Source organism: Anarhichas minor, unplaced genomic scaffold (genome assembly GCF_050575085.1).
Source record: "Anarhichas minor isolate MPS153535 unplaced genomic scaffold, ASM5057508v1 ptg000025l, whole genome shotgun sequence".
Classification (NCBI taxonomy): Eukaryota; Metazoa; Chordata; class Actinopteri; order Perciformes; family Anarhichadidae; genus Anarhichas; species Anarhichas minor.
In genome coordinates this window covers 12023033-12038028 of record NW_027466471.1, presented here as the reverse complement: position 1 = coordinate 12038028, position 14996 = coordinate 12023033, and the positions used below count along the sequence as shown (strand labels likewise).

At 40.4% G+C, this 14996-nt stretch overlaps 1 protein-coding gene across 1 annotated transcript; it reads left to right on the top strand.

The window, feature by feature from the left end:
* Nucleotides 1–3603: 3603 nt before the first annotated feature.
* LOC142957499 (uncharacterized) lies at nucleotides 3604–14682 on the top strand. The gene is made up of 12 exons (XM_076099375.1): nucleotides 3604–3771; nucleotides 5603–5714; nucleotides 6636–6729; nucleotides 7524–7578; nucleotides 10474–10614; nucleotides 10693–10853; nucleotides 10948–11046; nucleotides 11613–11758; nucleotides 11950–12121; nucleotides 12217–12329; nucleotides 12898–12985; nucleotides 13504–14682. The coding sequence occupies exons 1-12, from the start codon at nucleotides 3660–3662 to the stop codon at nucleotides 13555–13557; spliced, it is 1347 nt and encodes a 448-aa protein (XP_075955490.1). The 5' UTR covers nucleotides 3604–3659; the 3' UTR covers nucleotides 13558–14682.
* The last annotated feature ends 314 nt before the right edge of the window (nucleotides 14683–14996 follow it).

The window sequence follows — 14996 nt, the reverse complement described above, 5'->3', positions numbered from 1 at the left end:
GTCGAAGCACGAATATAAAGGCAGCCTATTGTAAGGTGAAGCGTATGATCTCAGCTGCAGGGGGGAGACTCATTAACTGGTTAAAGCACATTCCTGAATGGGTTTGAGGCTTAAACCCATTAGACGGGTCTGCTGACACAAATACAGAAATAATATTTAGCCCTTGTTGTCTAAATGAATTGAATGGGACACTTTATGTGAGATACCTAGTTTTAATCCATTCCTACAAAACAGTCTTGATTCCAATGTTCTCCATTCATGTGCCAGAAAACATTATGATCAGCAGAAGACTGTAGACTACTAGAGTACACCACAAGTCATACAACTGCCTGGAAATAGTATTTTCAGTATTACATATTAAAATATTTAGAAATTACTGTTATTATCTTATTAAAAATGTATAAATATGGCCTGCTTTAAGTGCTTTCATCCCAAGTTTATTGTCAAGTCAGTAGAACATAAAAGAATAAATTCAATTTGATTCCGCTATAAAAGATGAATGCATTTTTCTGTTTCAGGCCTAATGTGCAATCACATCAATGGTTGTCACACGTGTTGATTAACTTTAGGTCTATGACAGAACAACTCATTTATAAACTCAAGTACAAGTCAACATCAGTTGCTCTTAATTGATGCCAATATCAGCTCATAATCACTCTGAGGGGCATGCTGTTCTGTACGTAACACCCAAAGGGTTCACCGGCCAAAAACTTTTGATCCTGCAAGAATTGGGTCACACCAGAGTCTGGCCATTTAAACCAGAAAGTGAAAATCCACCACAAAATAGAACCGACACATTCCCTACTACTCCCACTCCTGTTATTCCCTGAAAATGTACAATTCAGTTGTGTGAGCGGCAGACAGTGTGCAGTGATTATGTCACCCTCAGACCGATCCTGGAGCTGCTCCACACACAGCATATAAAAGAAACATACGACGAGAAGCTCTAGGAACACCATGTGATTCACAGCTAGAAGCCCTCCTTCCAAACAAAACCTAATTTGTGTGTAATATAAAACAAAAACATGTTTGAGCTACTAGACTCCATTATCATTGAAATCAGATCTCTGTGTGCGCAGCAACAGGAAGTATTAATGGTCTCACCCAAAGGGAATGGGCTTTATTTTGTATATGATGTAGATGAAATTGTAAATAGAAATGTATGTGTTATTGACCATTATATGTAAAATGTTCTTAATCTCTGCATTTCTTCTTCTGGTTAATTATAAAAGACTAGTGTTAAGTTTTAGAAAGGAAGCAAGAGGGTAAATGTTTGTCTGTTTAAAATGTAATGCTTATATGTTTTATAAATATTGTTTCACTACTGCAACGTTATTTTTGGTGTCTTTTATGTAGCCTAAGTTCATGTGGGCCGGGCACTTGTATGTTCACAACACAAATAAACAACAAAAACAATAACAAATAACAATATCTTTTGGGGTTTTGGGTGGACTTTCTCTTTAATCGAGCCATTACTTGAGTTAATCCCTCATTTGCTCCTGACCAAAAATGACCGTAATAAAGCTTTGATGTCACAAGTGGGTAGCTGACATTACAATAGCAGAGTAGGATGAAAATAATTACGCACAGACGACGTTTAATGTCCCCGACAACCTCCATAGTCTCATTTAGGTTTGCATCTTTAACTCTAATCCAGGCACGTTTGTTTGATTGTATGAATTTAGTGCTCTTTCTTATGGTCAAGATACAAAATGTTTGTGAAATGTTATGAAATTGAAGGGAAAGAAAATAGGGTCGTGTGTTTTCTTTCTCACTCATAATTAGCATTGTTTTGGTGTGTGTTCTCTCTCTCTCTCTCTGTTTTCTGTTACGTAAAGGCTTGAGTGCTTGTGGGCAGAAAATCTCAGTGAAAATTGGTTTGAGAGTGAAGAGTGAAAATCAATTTCATCCGTAACTGATGAGTCACATTTATCCTTCCGCTGAGATGTAGCGGAGGGATTTACATTACTCAGAGGCAGAAAGGTGTTGATCTGTGTTTCGAATGTCACCCCTTTTTCTCCCCCGCTCTGGCCAGATGCAGCAAGCGTGTCTCCGTTTCCTGCACCTTGTGTTGTAAGATACAGCTGTGGAACTGAAGCCCCGTCAGGATGTCTATACCATCTCACCTGCTGCGACACTAATCACTGGAGGGAAGAGAAAGAAAGAAGAAAGAAGTCTGAGAACAATATTTCTAGGCAACTGCAACTACATTTGCATTGTGAAGACCTATTTAATATTAAATGTGTATTCACAGTCTATTCCATTTAGTCTTAATTTCAAGTATTCAGTTTTTTATGTTTTTCAACCACACTATATCCTGAGCAGCTACAACGATCTAATCTCCCACAGGAACAAATTAAAACCCAATAAGTGAGTCAGTTGAAGCCTAACAGTAATGAAAAACACAACAGAAGGTCAGATGCTGCAAACCCTCAAGCCAGAGAGTCCATTTTTGTTGCATCATCATTTTTCATATAATACTTAAATAATAACACATAGACTGACTGCTTCACTTACCTAGCATCACACCAGCAGCAGATGTAATGGCTCCCAGTCTGTCTGCACTGGTCTCTGCCAGCTCCTCTAAACGTCTATCTGGACAGTTTGAGGAGAAGACTGGTCAACAACTGTCCTTACAGGAAGAAACAAAAGTAATTTGCAGCAAACTGAATTAATGTCAACTTTAACTGTTGATGTATTTATTATACTCCAAAACATCTGGTCGTCGTCATTGGAAATCTGCTCGATGACAAAGACATCATGGAAAATACATGATCTTCTAAATCCACACTCAGTTGTGGTGATTAATGCACCTATAAGATGGTGAAGACATCATGATGTTGATTTAAAATTAAATCAGAGGAATCAGCAAGCTAGCTAGCTAACTCACCATTTAATGTTTCATGCGCACACTCACAGCGTAGTGAAAGCACATTGCTGTCATCAGATTTATGACAACTTTGTACGGCTCATTTTCTGCAAGGAACCTATAAAAGAAGGAGAGGTCATGACGTCATCCTGACGGCAAATCTAGTTTTGCATTGGAGCCAGTTCTATGAAAGTAAATGTGGCGGGCATGGCAAGTCCCACTATAACCCATCATATCTGTGTTGTAAATGCTTCTACAAACTATTGTTATGTTGACTGATGATGTTGGTTTACCTTGTTAGTGGTCTCCAAACAGACCATGGCTCTGTCAACAAATGCATAACTCCAGATAGCTCCATCATACATGACCAAACCAGGCAGGTCCAAACCATTATCGCTGACCAGACTGCAATTGTAACCAGATCAATGTTGATGGCCCTGATTATAACTGGCTGGACTTAATAATATAGTCTGTCAGAGTTAGGAAGGAGAAAGTACTTTTTTGATCCATCAACAACATCATTTGATTTCCATCTGCAGACATCTTAGTCCTGGTCATGTTTCCAATAAAAACAATAAACCGGCAGACAAACATTTGAGGCAGGTCCACGGTTCAAGTCCTTGAAAAGTAACCTGTTGCCTGTTCATGATGAGTCTGTCCTCGCTGTCGTGTCACTGTTTGACCGCAAGAAGGCGCTTCATCCGCACACGGGGAGCCCTTGTGCAACACTGAAACCCTTCCGCTGATGGCTTAAGAAACAGCAGCGAGGCGGCTGGTGGCTGTGGTCGTAATGTCGGGCAGAAAGCCCCGGTCTGTGGCAAACCCTCTGGAGTCTGCGATCACCACACCGAGTGAGAGGATACTGAAAGAATGCCACAGTTTATATGTCGACAGCGAGAACGGTAAATAATCAATAACGCGGATTAATATGAGTCAACGTTATAGCGAAGTTAGGACCGTAAAGCAGATCCAACTTAGCACGCATAGTCGTGCTGTTATGTAAGTCAGGGCTTCGTAGGACTGAAGTTTGTACTGAACGTAAAACTAAAACGCTGCTCGGTTAATGAGTGAAGCAGCTGTCTGTCAGAGTAAAACACGTGACATTGAACACTGGTGTGGCTCCTCCGGAGGACGGCGCCTATCTGACTGTGTGCAGCCAATAAACTGACAGGTTCCATTACGCACAATGTTACATACACATGAGGGGAACGGGCGTAAACAGAGCCTTCTGTAATATACTGTATAATAAGCAGTTCAGCCCAGGGGAGTTGATTTACAAATGAGACAAATAGTTTTATAGTTCTGGTAAATATTTGCAGAAATGTGTTGTCTTCAATAATAACAATAATGCTGTTACACTGTGTAGTGCACTCTGTTTGTGCAGACCTGGCTCTCACAGCACGTTGAGGTGGTGTGTTGCTACAGTATGTCTTGTTTTAGTTATTACAGTATAATAGTCTACTCTGGTGTAATAGAGGAGACAGAAACAGGAACATGCCTCTCTGACTGAATTATAAGCAGGTTCATTAATAATGAATTGTTTCATTATAGATTCTTAGTGAATAATGAGGGATTGTGCATAACCAGAGTATAGAGCATAGACCAGGTTATACATTTGAGCTCCATTTATAATCTTTCTATTTTTAAAAAACTTAATTCTCAAATAAATTCCAAAGTAATTTATTAATGATTAAAGGAATGTCTTTTTTTTTTTTCTTTTTTTTCAACAATTTATGATTCGTCATCGATTAACCTGCTGATTTCCTTTCTAATTAATCAGTTGGTTTTTAGTCTAATAAATGAACAAAAATGGTGAAAAAAATGCCCATCTCAACTCCCCGGAGACCAAGACGTCATCTTAAATGTCTTGTTTTGTTTGACCAACGGTTTAAAACTCAAATATGTTCAGTTTATGATGATACATGTCAAATGGAAAGCACCAGAGAATATCTGGCTTTTTTCACTATTATTGACTAAAGAATTATTACAATTAGCCTAATCCATCATCAAAATAGTCTATTGTTCAACAAATCCAGTAATTATTTCAGCCCTAATTAGTTTGAAAGAAAAATGTAATCTATACCCATGTAATTTCTTATATATATAAATATTATATTGACAAAAGTTCAGCTAACCTGCCCTACCGTGACTAGAAAACGTTCAGGGTTACAAGAGCGATTAATTGGAATTAATTAATTTAAAATGTACCATCTGAACTCTGTCTTAATTTCCCCTTCAAATAGTAGATTATTCTTTCAAGGAAACCTCTTTGGAAATTATTTTAAGTCACTTGTAAAATAAAGTTACCCTTTTTTTTTGGGCTGTCCTCAACAAAATAAATGTCTTAGTCGACTAACTAATTTTGTCGACTTATTGGATACTTTATTTACAGATCTGGAAAATTAGTTAAATACAAAGAATCACACAAAAGCACCTTTGTACATCGTGTGTTTACAGGGATGTGCTCATATGTTTCATAAGTCATTCAGCATAAAACAACATTGAAAAATGACTTTTTGCTGAAAGAAATCTTAGTCGGCTAAGACCAAAATCTGAAGAAGTTATCGCTATTTCAAAACCACATTGTTCACACTCACACATATACACACACTTTACATGATTGTGATGATGCCTCTGTAGTTGCTACATGCCCTGCTTACTTTGTGTGTGTGTGTGTGTGTGTGTGTGTGTGTGTGTGTGTGTGTGTGTACATGTGTACATGTGTGTGTTCAGGCCTGGTGAAGATTGCCAGCAGCCTCGGAGTCCGACTCCTTCCTCCCAGAAAGAAGATCATTGTGATGATAATGGGTAACCACTCTGCAGGGAAGAGCTCCTTCATTAACTGGTAATACATCTGTAGGTTGATGGGATCTACAGTTTACCGTTCAGCTTCTCATGCTCTGTTCCAGAAAACTAAAACAGAAGAAAATATGACCTTATTCCACAGTTTTATTCCTTTTTATCCTTTATGAGCTTTTACAAGTAAGCGATACATTTTATTTACCCATTTGGAGGTAAAATAATCAAATATCTATTTTTGGCTTATACAACTGATAAAGTCAGGTACTTTATGGCAATAATCCAAAAATGTTGATAGCAACATTGCCCACAACAGTCTCATACAACCCAATACATATTGGGATAGGGACCACCACCCACTTAAAACGCCACAGCAAAATATCTATGGTCTTATAGTTTTCTATTGAAAACTAATTACTTTAATTTACATTTTAAATAGATTTTTCCTATTTGACATTGTGTAGCTTATTGTCTGACCAGGTGAGGTGTTAATAAATTAAAACACCAAAGATCACCTTTAACCGATCCTCTAACATATAAACTGCCCTTTGACACAGGCTCCAGACTTGGTGCTGAAGTGATCAAACAATTAATTGATTTGTTGATAGACAGAAAATGAATTGACAAAATGCCAAACATTCACTTGTTCAAGCCTCTAAAAATGTGAGGATTTTTGGCTTTACCTGCTGTATGTAATATAAAAGGAATCTCTTTGAGTTTTGGACAAAATAAGAAATATAAAGACATCGCTTTGTGCACTGATAAATAACGATTTTCATTATTTTCTGACATTTAAAATTATTAATGATTAGCTGTAAAAGCAATCGATACAATAATTATTACAATAGTTGCAGCCCTATAACGTAGAGGTACGGTGTTGTTGCTTTAGATCTTGTGCACTTACGAATGCAATATCAAAGATAAGAAGAGTATTTGATGCCTTTGATGCCTCTTGCTGTCATTTTAGGTATGCGGAGGAGCACATACAGAAAGCAGGTGTCGCCATTGAAACACAGGGGTTCACGTTCATCACAAGTGGTCGCAAAAGAGAATCACTGACGGTAAGAACGGCATGAAGACGGCCAGCGTTTCAGCACTCATACTGAAGAACTTAGTGTGTGTAAGATCTGATGAAGAGCCCTTCAACAGAAGTACCAACTAACGCTTGAAAAGAGAAACACGATAAATACAACCAGCTTTGTGCGGCATGCTTCATTTGAATGCTTTTATAATTCACTTCCAGATCAGTTTTTAATTATCAGTAGTTCATATTCAGACGGTACTTCTCAGTTTTGTGGATGAGAGATTTTTGAATTTCTAACTTCAGTAATGAGAACGGAAGCTGCATCCGGTCATAAAGGTTGATGAAGCAATGCGTTGGATGTCAGCCTGTATGGAGGGGCACTCCCTCAGTCTGTGGCGATCTCTCATTCTGTATGCTGCTCCAATGAGGGGCTTTGTTGTATTGACACACACATGCACACACACACACACACACACAGACAGAGGATGCCTCTTTGCAGCATATAAACAGGCTCGGGAGACGTCTGCCTCTCAGTCTTCGCTCATCCTCTTCCTCTGCCTCTCCGTGCATATATACTGCTGGGATGAAGGTGACGAAGATGAATAATATATTTGCAGTGCAGGACTGCAGAGTGGAAGGATTATCTCTTATGTACAGGAAAAGCTTAAAGCCAGCACAGTGAGCTGCAGCCCGGCAGCTTCTGGATGACTGAGTGCAAAGTACTGAGAAGAGAGAGAACTCTGTTGCAGCGGACGGGAGCTCAGGCGAACTGCAGATTAGTATTTGTCTCACTGGGTTATTTCTCACATTGTCTGTTTAACTCTTTCACAGGGGAATGCAACGCTACATCTCTATCCTCACTTTCGACCACTCCTTGAGTTCAAAGGTGAGCCTGTTCTTCTTGTTTTAGCATCAGTATGAAGTCATAATGTCTCTCTGAAAAGTACACGTATGGTTGTTCTGATAATGTAGTGGTACCCTTATCCTCAACTGAAATCCATTTTATGTTCTTATATTAACCATCATGTGTACATTTTGCATCGCATTTCTAAATATCTCACATAAAAGAACATGTTTTATGTGATCCGAGTGGTGTTGCGTCTCCCTGCAATTGATAATGAAACTAGCGTGACATGTTGCTTCCTTTTGTGCGATGTTGAGCTCAGCGCTGCAGTCTTAGTGCTCAACACATGCTCATTAACGTCTCCCAATACCTAATTATTGTCATCACTTTTGTGCAATTGAGAAATGCAAATGATTGTGTTTTTTATTGATCCCCCCCCTCTGCTGGGAATCATGATGGAAAACATCAAAGAGAGGGTAAAGTGTTAAAATTAGCTGGAACAGCAGGGAGAAGCAGCATTAGGGACAGTAAGCAGGAGTTGAATGTAATCATGAGCTGCAGCCACAGATTGGTTCCTCTGAGGTTTAAGATAGAGCTCTGCTGTCTGGCCCGTTTCCTAATGGGAGCTGTTGAAGTTAATCTAAGCGTATCTTACAGACTCGGTTCAAGTTCAGAAGTTGGAAATGTTGCTATTTTAGATAAACCGATTCAACTGAAATCCTGTTTTAATCCTCTGTGTCGCTCATGATTGTATGTTTCAGTTATCAGTTCAGGTGCTTCACCTTGATGATTCAGCGCTGAGTCACATCTTTGACGTATTACATTTTATTTATAAATCAGACCAGGCTCCTGTTCCCATCTCATCACATTTGTGCCGTTTGTTTCTGAGATATGGGAGTCCAGATAGCTGTCACATGAAAGAAAGAGACGCATATTTTCTTTTTTAAGACGATAGGTCTCAGCTCTCTGTGCGTCAGCAGTGGTCTGAAGCTTCTGGATGTTGAGGTGGTCGTGCAGAGAGTCTGGGTGTGCCTGCTTGTCTGAGTGGGAGCATCAGTGTGGAGGGGGGGGAGGGCGGTAATGTATGTGCATGCGTTTGACAGTGAGCGTGTAGAGAGTGAGGGTTCACTGGGTGCGGACCGGAGCGCTCACGGTATGGCTCGTGAGGCACACGCCCCATCGACAGCAGTGCAGTGGAGTCAGGAGGAGCTGCTGAGAAATGTCACAGCCATTAGAGACGGCACAGCCCGGCAGCAGCTCCACTCTGCGGGCCCCGAGCAGCACCAACGATCTGCTGCTGGAATACAAGCAGGCTTTTCATTGGAAATTCAACGCCGCCTCTGGAAATGCACTTTATCAGGCGTTTGTTTACCTGTCATAGGGACTGAGGATGACTCATCAGAAAAGCACCATACATCCTGATGTGGGAGAAGCTGCCGACTATACAGTTTGACCTCCTTTGGGAAATGCTTGGAGATACCTCTTAATATTGTTTTAGACTTACATAACGGATGTTCTTGTATTTATCTTATCAACCTGTTGTCAGTTTAGACTCTATGCTGCATGGGGGTCAACTGATTTCAAATGGCTCAATATTGTTAAACAACAAAGATTTGTGGGCGTGTTGTTTAGTAATTTCCTTAAGATGTATTTGCACTGCGTCTGGTTTCACCTGTTTTGTCCAACTAGTTCTTTTTTAGTCTTGGTCGATGCAGCATTATCGCAGCCTTTGCCCTTTTCCCTCGTGCACAGGATCTCCAGTATAGCCTTCTCAGTTACAGTCCCTTGAGGAACTTGGCACCCATCGGCAAGTATCGCTCTCGTTTCCTTTTCACCGTCAGAGGACTTTCTTCAAATAGAGTGGAAGAATATGTCTGAATCAAGGCTATTTGATTCACTTGCTATTAAATGGGCTTACATAATTGCTGTTTTTGTATTTTTAGTAATGCAAAGATGCATGCATGTGTAAGGGAAGTATAGACCGGCCGCCTGATCGAACAAGAAGCTGCTTGATAACATCTGCATATATATATGATGCTTGTCCTACCGTAGCAACAGTCATCCTGTCACCTCAGGGCGAGACAATCGTGGCTCGATCTTGCGAGACTGTGGGAATACACTTCTAAGATGTGTGATAGGAGGCAGATGCATCGATACTGTGGCCATGCCGATGTAAGAGAAACATAAGGGAATGCTAATGTGCCGAAGCAGCAGTGGCCCCGCTCGCTGCAGCACAAGGATGGGATTTGTGCTGGCTGTTAACACCTGCCTCTTCCTATGAAACAGCCTCAGTGTCACCCCAGGCCTCTGTGTGTGTGTGTGTGTGTGTGTCAATAGTGTCTAAATAGTGATGCTGTTCTGGTGCTCAGAGTCGGGGGTTGTGGAGGAGACTTGTAGTAACCTCGCAGCGCGTTGCCTCACAGTCGTTCTTCACTGGCTAGCTTTATGTCCGACGCCGCGCGCTAAAGCTGCCAGTTGAAGAGCTGTTGTGTGTAACCATGACAACAGACGATGAGAAAACCGACACCTGACAAATGTTTCCTGCGTTGAAAGTGATGACGTTTCTATCTGTGAGGGTGTGTCTGCTGTTTGAGTTCAATCTGAATTTATTGATGCTTTTTTCTCATGTGTGTTAGTGCGTGTAGACGGCTAACACACATCTTTAACCAGATGAACGTTTTTTTAATGAAATTAAATGTATTCCAAATGCAAACCCACAAGCACAAAACGTTGACTGCGTTCCTGATCTTTCGTGTCACCGGCCTCCCTCAGGTTTCCAAGTATTGACCGCACTGCAGTTTGCACTGGCTCATAAGAATTATGTAGCCATTAGAGGAAACGGCTTTCATCGGGACTAAACTCTTAATTATTTACAAGGAATTTGTCTTTGTGAAGGAAGCACCTACAGTATGCGCACTCAGCGTTTGTATATTCCAGGTGTTACGGACTATCTGTCTGCTGAGATCTCCACCTCCAAGCAGAAGAAGTTCAGTCTGGTGACATTTGTGGACACACCGGGTTTGGTGGACGGAGACATGGTCTACCCTTTTGATGTCAACAGCGCCATCACATGGTTGGGTATGTCTTTGCAGCTGTACGTTTTACCGTCTTCTCTGCATCTGTTGCGTTTCACTAATGGATGTTTGTTTTGTGCAGGAGAACAGGCCGACTTGGTATTTGTGTTCTTTGACCCAATGGGCCAGGCGCTCTGCAAACGCACACTCAACATCGTAGAGAAGCTGAGTGAGAAATGCGGAGACAAACTGTTGTTCTACCTCAGCAAGGCAGATGAAGCTGGGAAGGAAACAGACAGACAGGTAGTTCACTTAATATGTGGCTTATTTTTCATTTCGATAGATTTGCAGCCAAAGAAGTCCTAAAAATATGACCTATATTTATTTACTTCTGCAGAGGGTGATGATGCAGATAGTCCAGGAGCTGTGTCGTCGTCCAGGTCTCAACAAATGTGGTTTTGATATGCCTACAATATACATCCCCAACCCACAGAGGGTAAGACTGTGAGCCGGCTTTATGTGTTCCCCTGATGGCCATTTAACACGATGTAGTTTTGGTCATTTTTCCTTCATCAGATCTCAGGTCCAGGTCTGATCTTGGGTCTGGATTTAAAGCTCTCTGCTATCCTCAGGGGCTGAACTGCCATTTATTATCCTTGAATGTACTCCACTCTCCACTCCAGGTTTCCTGGTGGCTCTTGATGGCTGGAACAGGATGATTCATTTTGCAATATGATGACTGGTGGAGTTATCCACTCTAGGGGTGGGGGGGTGGGGGGGGCAGGCCTCTGATAAGTCACCTTTGACAATGGCAGCCCCAGTCCTGAGTTATTGCTGCACCATCTGGTGATCTACAACCACAAAGCTCTTCTCTGCACGGTAGATTTGTGCACACCTCCCGAGCTCCATTTTATTTTCGCTGAGCAAGTGTAGCTTCACTTCCTGCTAAGTGCACATGGCTGTCAGTCAAAATACCCTCAGGACAGTCGTCCAGACCGACCCTCTTCATCTTTGTACAATTATTCAAAAACGGATGCACTTATGAGCCTTTGTCTTGTTTAGCCGAGCCGCTGTGTGAACCAGATCGATGGGGTGTGTCGGACCATCGAGAAGACCATCAACCAGGCCGTTCAGAAGACTTTGGATCAGCTGGAGAAAGACTGTGACCTCATGTGTTCTACCATCAGCAGCAGACTAGAGCAGGACAGGTTTGACCTCTCAACCTACAGCATAGCACGTGTTACTGTGTTCAAATCTAATTTATCCTGATACAAAATGACAGGCGTCATCTCAGAGCAAATAAACCATATTGTGTGTATACGGAGATAAGAGTCACCCGATATTATTATATGCTGCGGAAAATGTGATATTAAATCGGATTTCTTGCGTGTGCACGCAGGGCTGATGTGGCTCACAACAAAAGCGTCCGTCTTCACTCGTTCTTGTGTGGCGCTCAGGGCATTTTCCTCCCGGTCCTCTTTATCCTCAGTTTCATTGTGAACACCTTGTCCAAAGATCAGCTAGATGAGCTGCTGGGTGAAGGACCGGCCCGGACCCTCTCCATCTTCACAGTGAGTCCAGAGAGTCACACTGGGGATAACATCGCAATAAATTATAATTTCATTTCATATTTTGCACATTTGCCTTTTCAACGTGTTTCTCACAGGGCATGGTGATTTATTTATGGGACTGCATACCAGAAGATGGACAAGTTGTGTTTGTCATCATTTTTGGAGCTTTTTGCTACCTCCTGCTGTTCCTAGCAAAGTATTTTGCAGGGTGAGTGCTACAAATGTACAATACAAACATAAACACATGTGGAGCCGGAAAAAAAAAATTGATTCATAAATCAAATGATCAACAGAAAATGAATCTGTAACTATTTTGATAACCGATTAATTATTTAAGTAATTTCCTTTTTGTTAGAAAGGGAAAAAAATTATCATGGATTTGGATTTTGGACTATTTATCGGACAAGACAAAGACATTTTGGGGTTTAGGAAGTTCTAATGGACATTTTATTATACGACAGTATTTTCAGATTTTTTTTTGTCGAACAAATGATTAACTGAGAATGAATTAGTTGTAAATTGCAGCCTTACACACATGCACATGACCATTTGGTCCATATGTGAACCAAGGTACTAAAACTAAACACTTAACATCAATAACCTAAACCCTCAGAGAAATGTCTAAATGAAGTAGAGCTTTTTCTATTTTGTCAAGGAGGGTGTGTGTTTTATATTGAAGTAGCTTCACATCAAACATATACACACTCTCTCTCACACACACACACACACACACACCCAGAGGACGTGATTATTGTTGTGATGTTCTTCATTCTCAGCCGAGGGAATAAGACTCTGACGAAGAAAGAGAAGAGGACGATGGCAGAGTACAGTGATTATATCCACGATATCATCAAAACCAAGAAGGTTAGATTCTATTTTGTGCCATTATGCCACGTCTAGTACAGAAGTTAAAGCCGCAGTAATAACATGTATAATAACGTTGTTTAATGCAGAAGGTGTCCTTAGAAACACACAGAGGAAAATGATTACTTGACTCTGCTGCTCTTTCATTTCAGTTAATTGTTTTGGTTTTACGAAACCACAACTTTACTGCTAACTGCTAACACGTTTACACAACAACTATACAAAAGTAGTAATATGTCAGTAGATATCAATTTTAAATACAATTACAAAGTGTAAAGCTGGATTCCATGCAGCGTCACTTCCTGTGAATCCCTCATGCATAAGAAGTCTTTTGAAGAAGAATTTGAACACATTGAATTTGCAACAAAAAAAGCAGACCATAACTTATCCCAATATTTCATAAATATCTAAATGATTATAACTTCAGTGCCGTTTTAAATGAACTAACTACATTTCATTTGTCAAATCTGAAACATCAGAATTGTGAATTTTCTCACACAATTGATTTTCCTCCGCAGGGGAAACTGTATGAGTGGTACCTCCAGCAGTGTGCAGCAGAATATGACCTCTGACCCCGGGTCAGCTGAAGATAGTTTACCCGCGTGTTTGGGTGTTTTCAGGAATCAGTGGGACTTTTTAAGCAGATGACGATCCACCAAATGATCAGGTTTCTCTCCTCTCAGTCGGGGATGTGTAACCTCAAAATGCAGCAGATATCTCTGCCAACGTGTATCATCTCAAGTGCTTCTTAAAGATCAAGTGCCTTTATTAGTTAGTACAGGAGAAGCAGTCATTGTTAGTTGTTTGATGAAAACAATTTCATAATGTGAATCTTTTTTTTTTCAGTTTTTGTAGTACATAAACGTTGATGCCAGAATTTTTTCCCCTTAATTTCTTCATATAGTCGAAGTCCTCAAATGTCACAGCACCGTCCTGAAGTCATGTTGTCTTTACAAGGTGCTAGAATGTCCTCTTGTGTTTCACTGTTAGCTGTGATAACACTTAGGCATTATGGACGGACATTTTGTCAAATCTTCATACCAATAAGAAGCTTTCTCCTGCCTCCAAAGAGTCTCTGTCCATGTTTGTTTTGTTGTGTGATTTGTGCAGCCATCAGATATTATCATTGATAAATCATCATCATGTGATAGTACTTACAAAAACGACTTTATCACAACAGTATAGTGAAACTGGTGAGCAGTGGAGTCTGTCCCTGCATTCATGTGCATCTCCTAGTTAATGAACGCTGAACCCTTCATGCTGTCTATAGATCTGTGTAACTCAAATCTAGTTTGATGACTACAACACCATGTAATGCCTTTAGTCCACTTTTTATAGATATATTTATAAGTCTTCAAGGTGCTTTTTACCCAAATAATGTAGAAAAACCTCAACGGGTCGTTTGCAATATCATTGTGAACACTGTGTCAGTTTGCACTGTGTGTGTTAGATGCCTCGTGGTGTTGTCCTCATTAGGAAACATCTTTGTTTTATGAGATATTTCATTTATAAATTTGTGAAACTTGTACGTGTGTGAATTTATCTATTCTGTGTAATTTTACCCAGAATATTTTTATTGTATGAAAGCGAGGCTCAACTGACTAGATGTTTTTTAGTAATCCCGACTCAAAGAATGAAACTCCTGCAAACTATGCTATGTCACTTGAAAATCATTAAACATTTTCTACTGACTTTCACTCTGCTCACTATCTACTGTTCTCCTGGTTTTAATAAAGTGAAGAATGCACACACAAACAACAGGTGGAGTAACATGAGAATGAGACGTGATGTAAAGCAGTGAGTAGTTATTGTTGGAAGACTTTTATTTAAAAGTTTAGTTATAAAAATGCCCTTCCGGGCTTCTCTGCAGGACGAACGATGCTTTTTAAAACGCTGAGTTGACTTGTGTGTCAGGGTTTACATCGGCACACCAGGATGTAATCAAGCATCCGCTTTATACCCATTACAAGCAATTCAGAATGAACATAAGAGAACCGGTGAAATTACAATA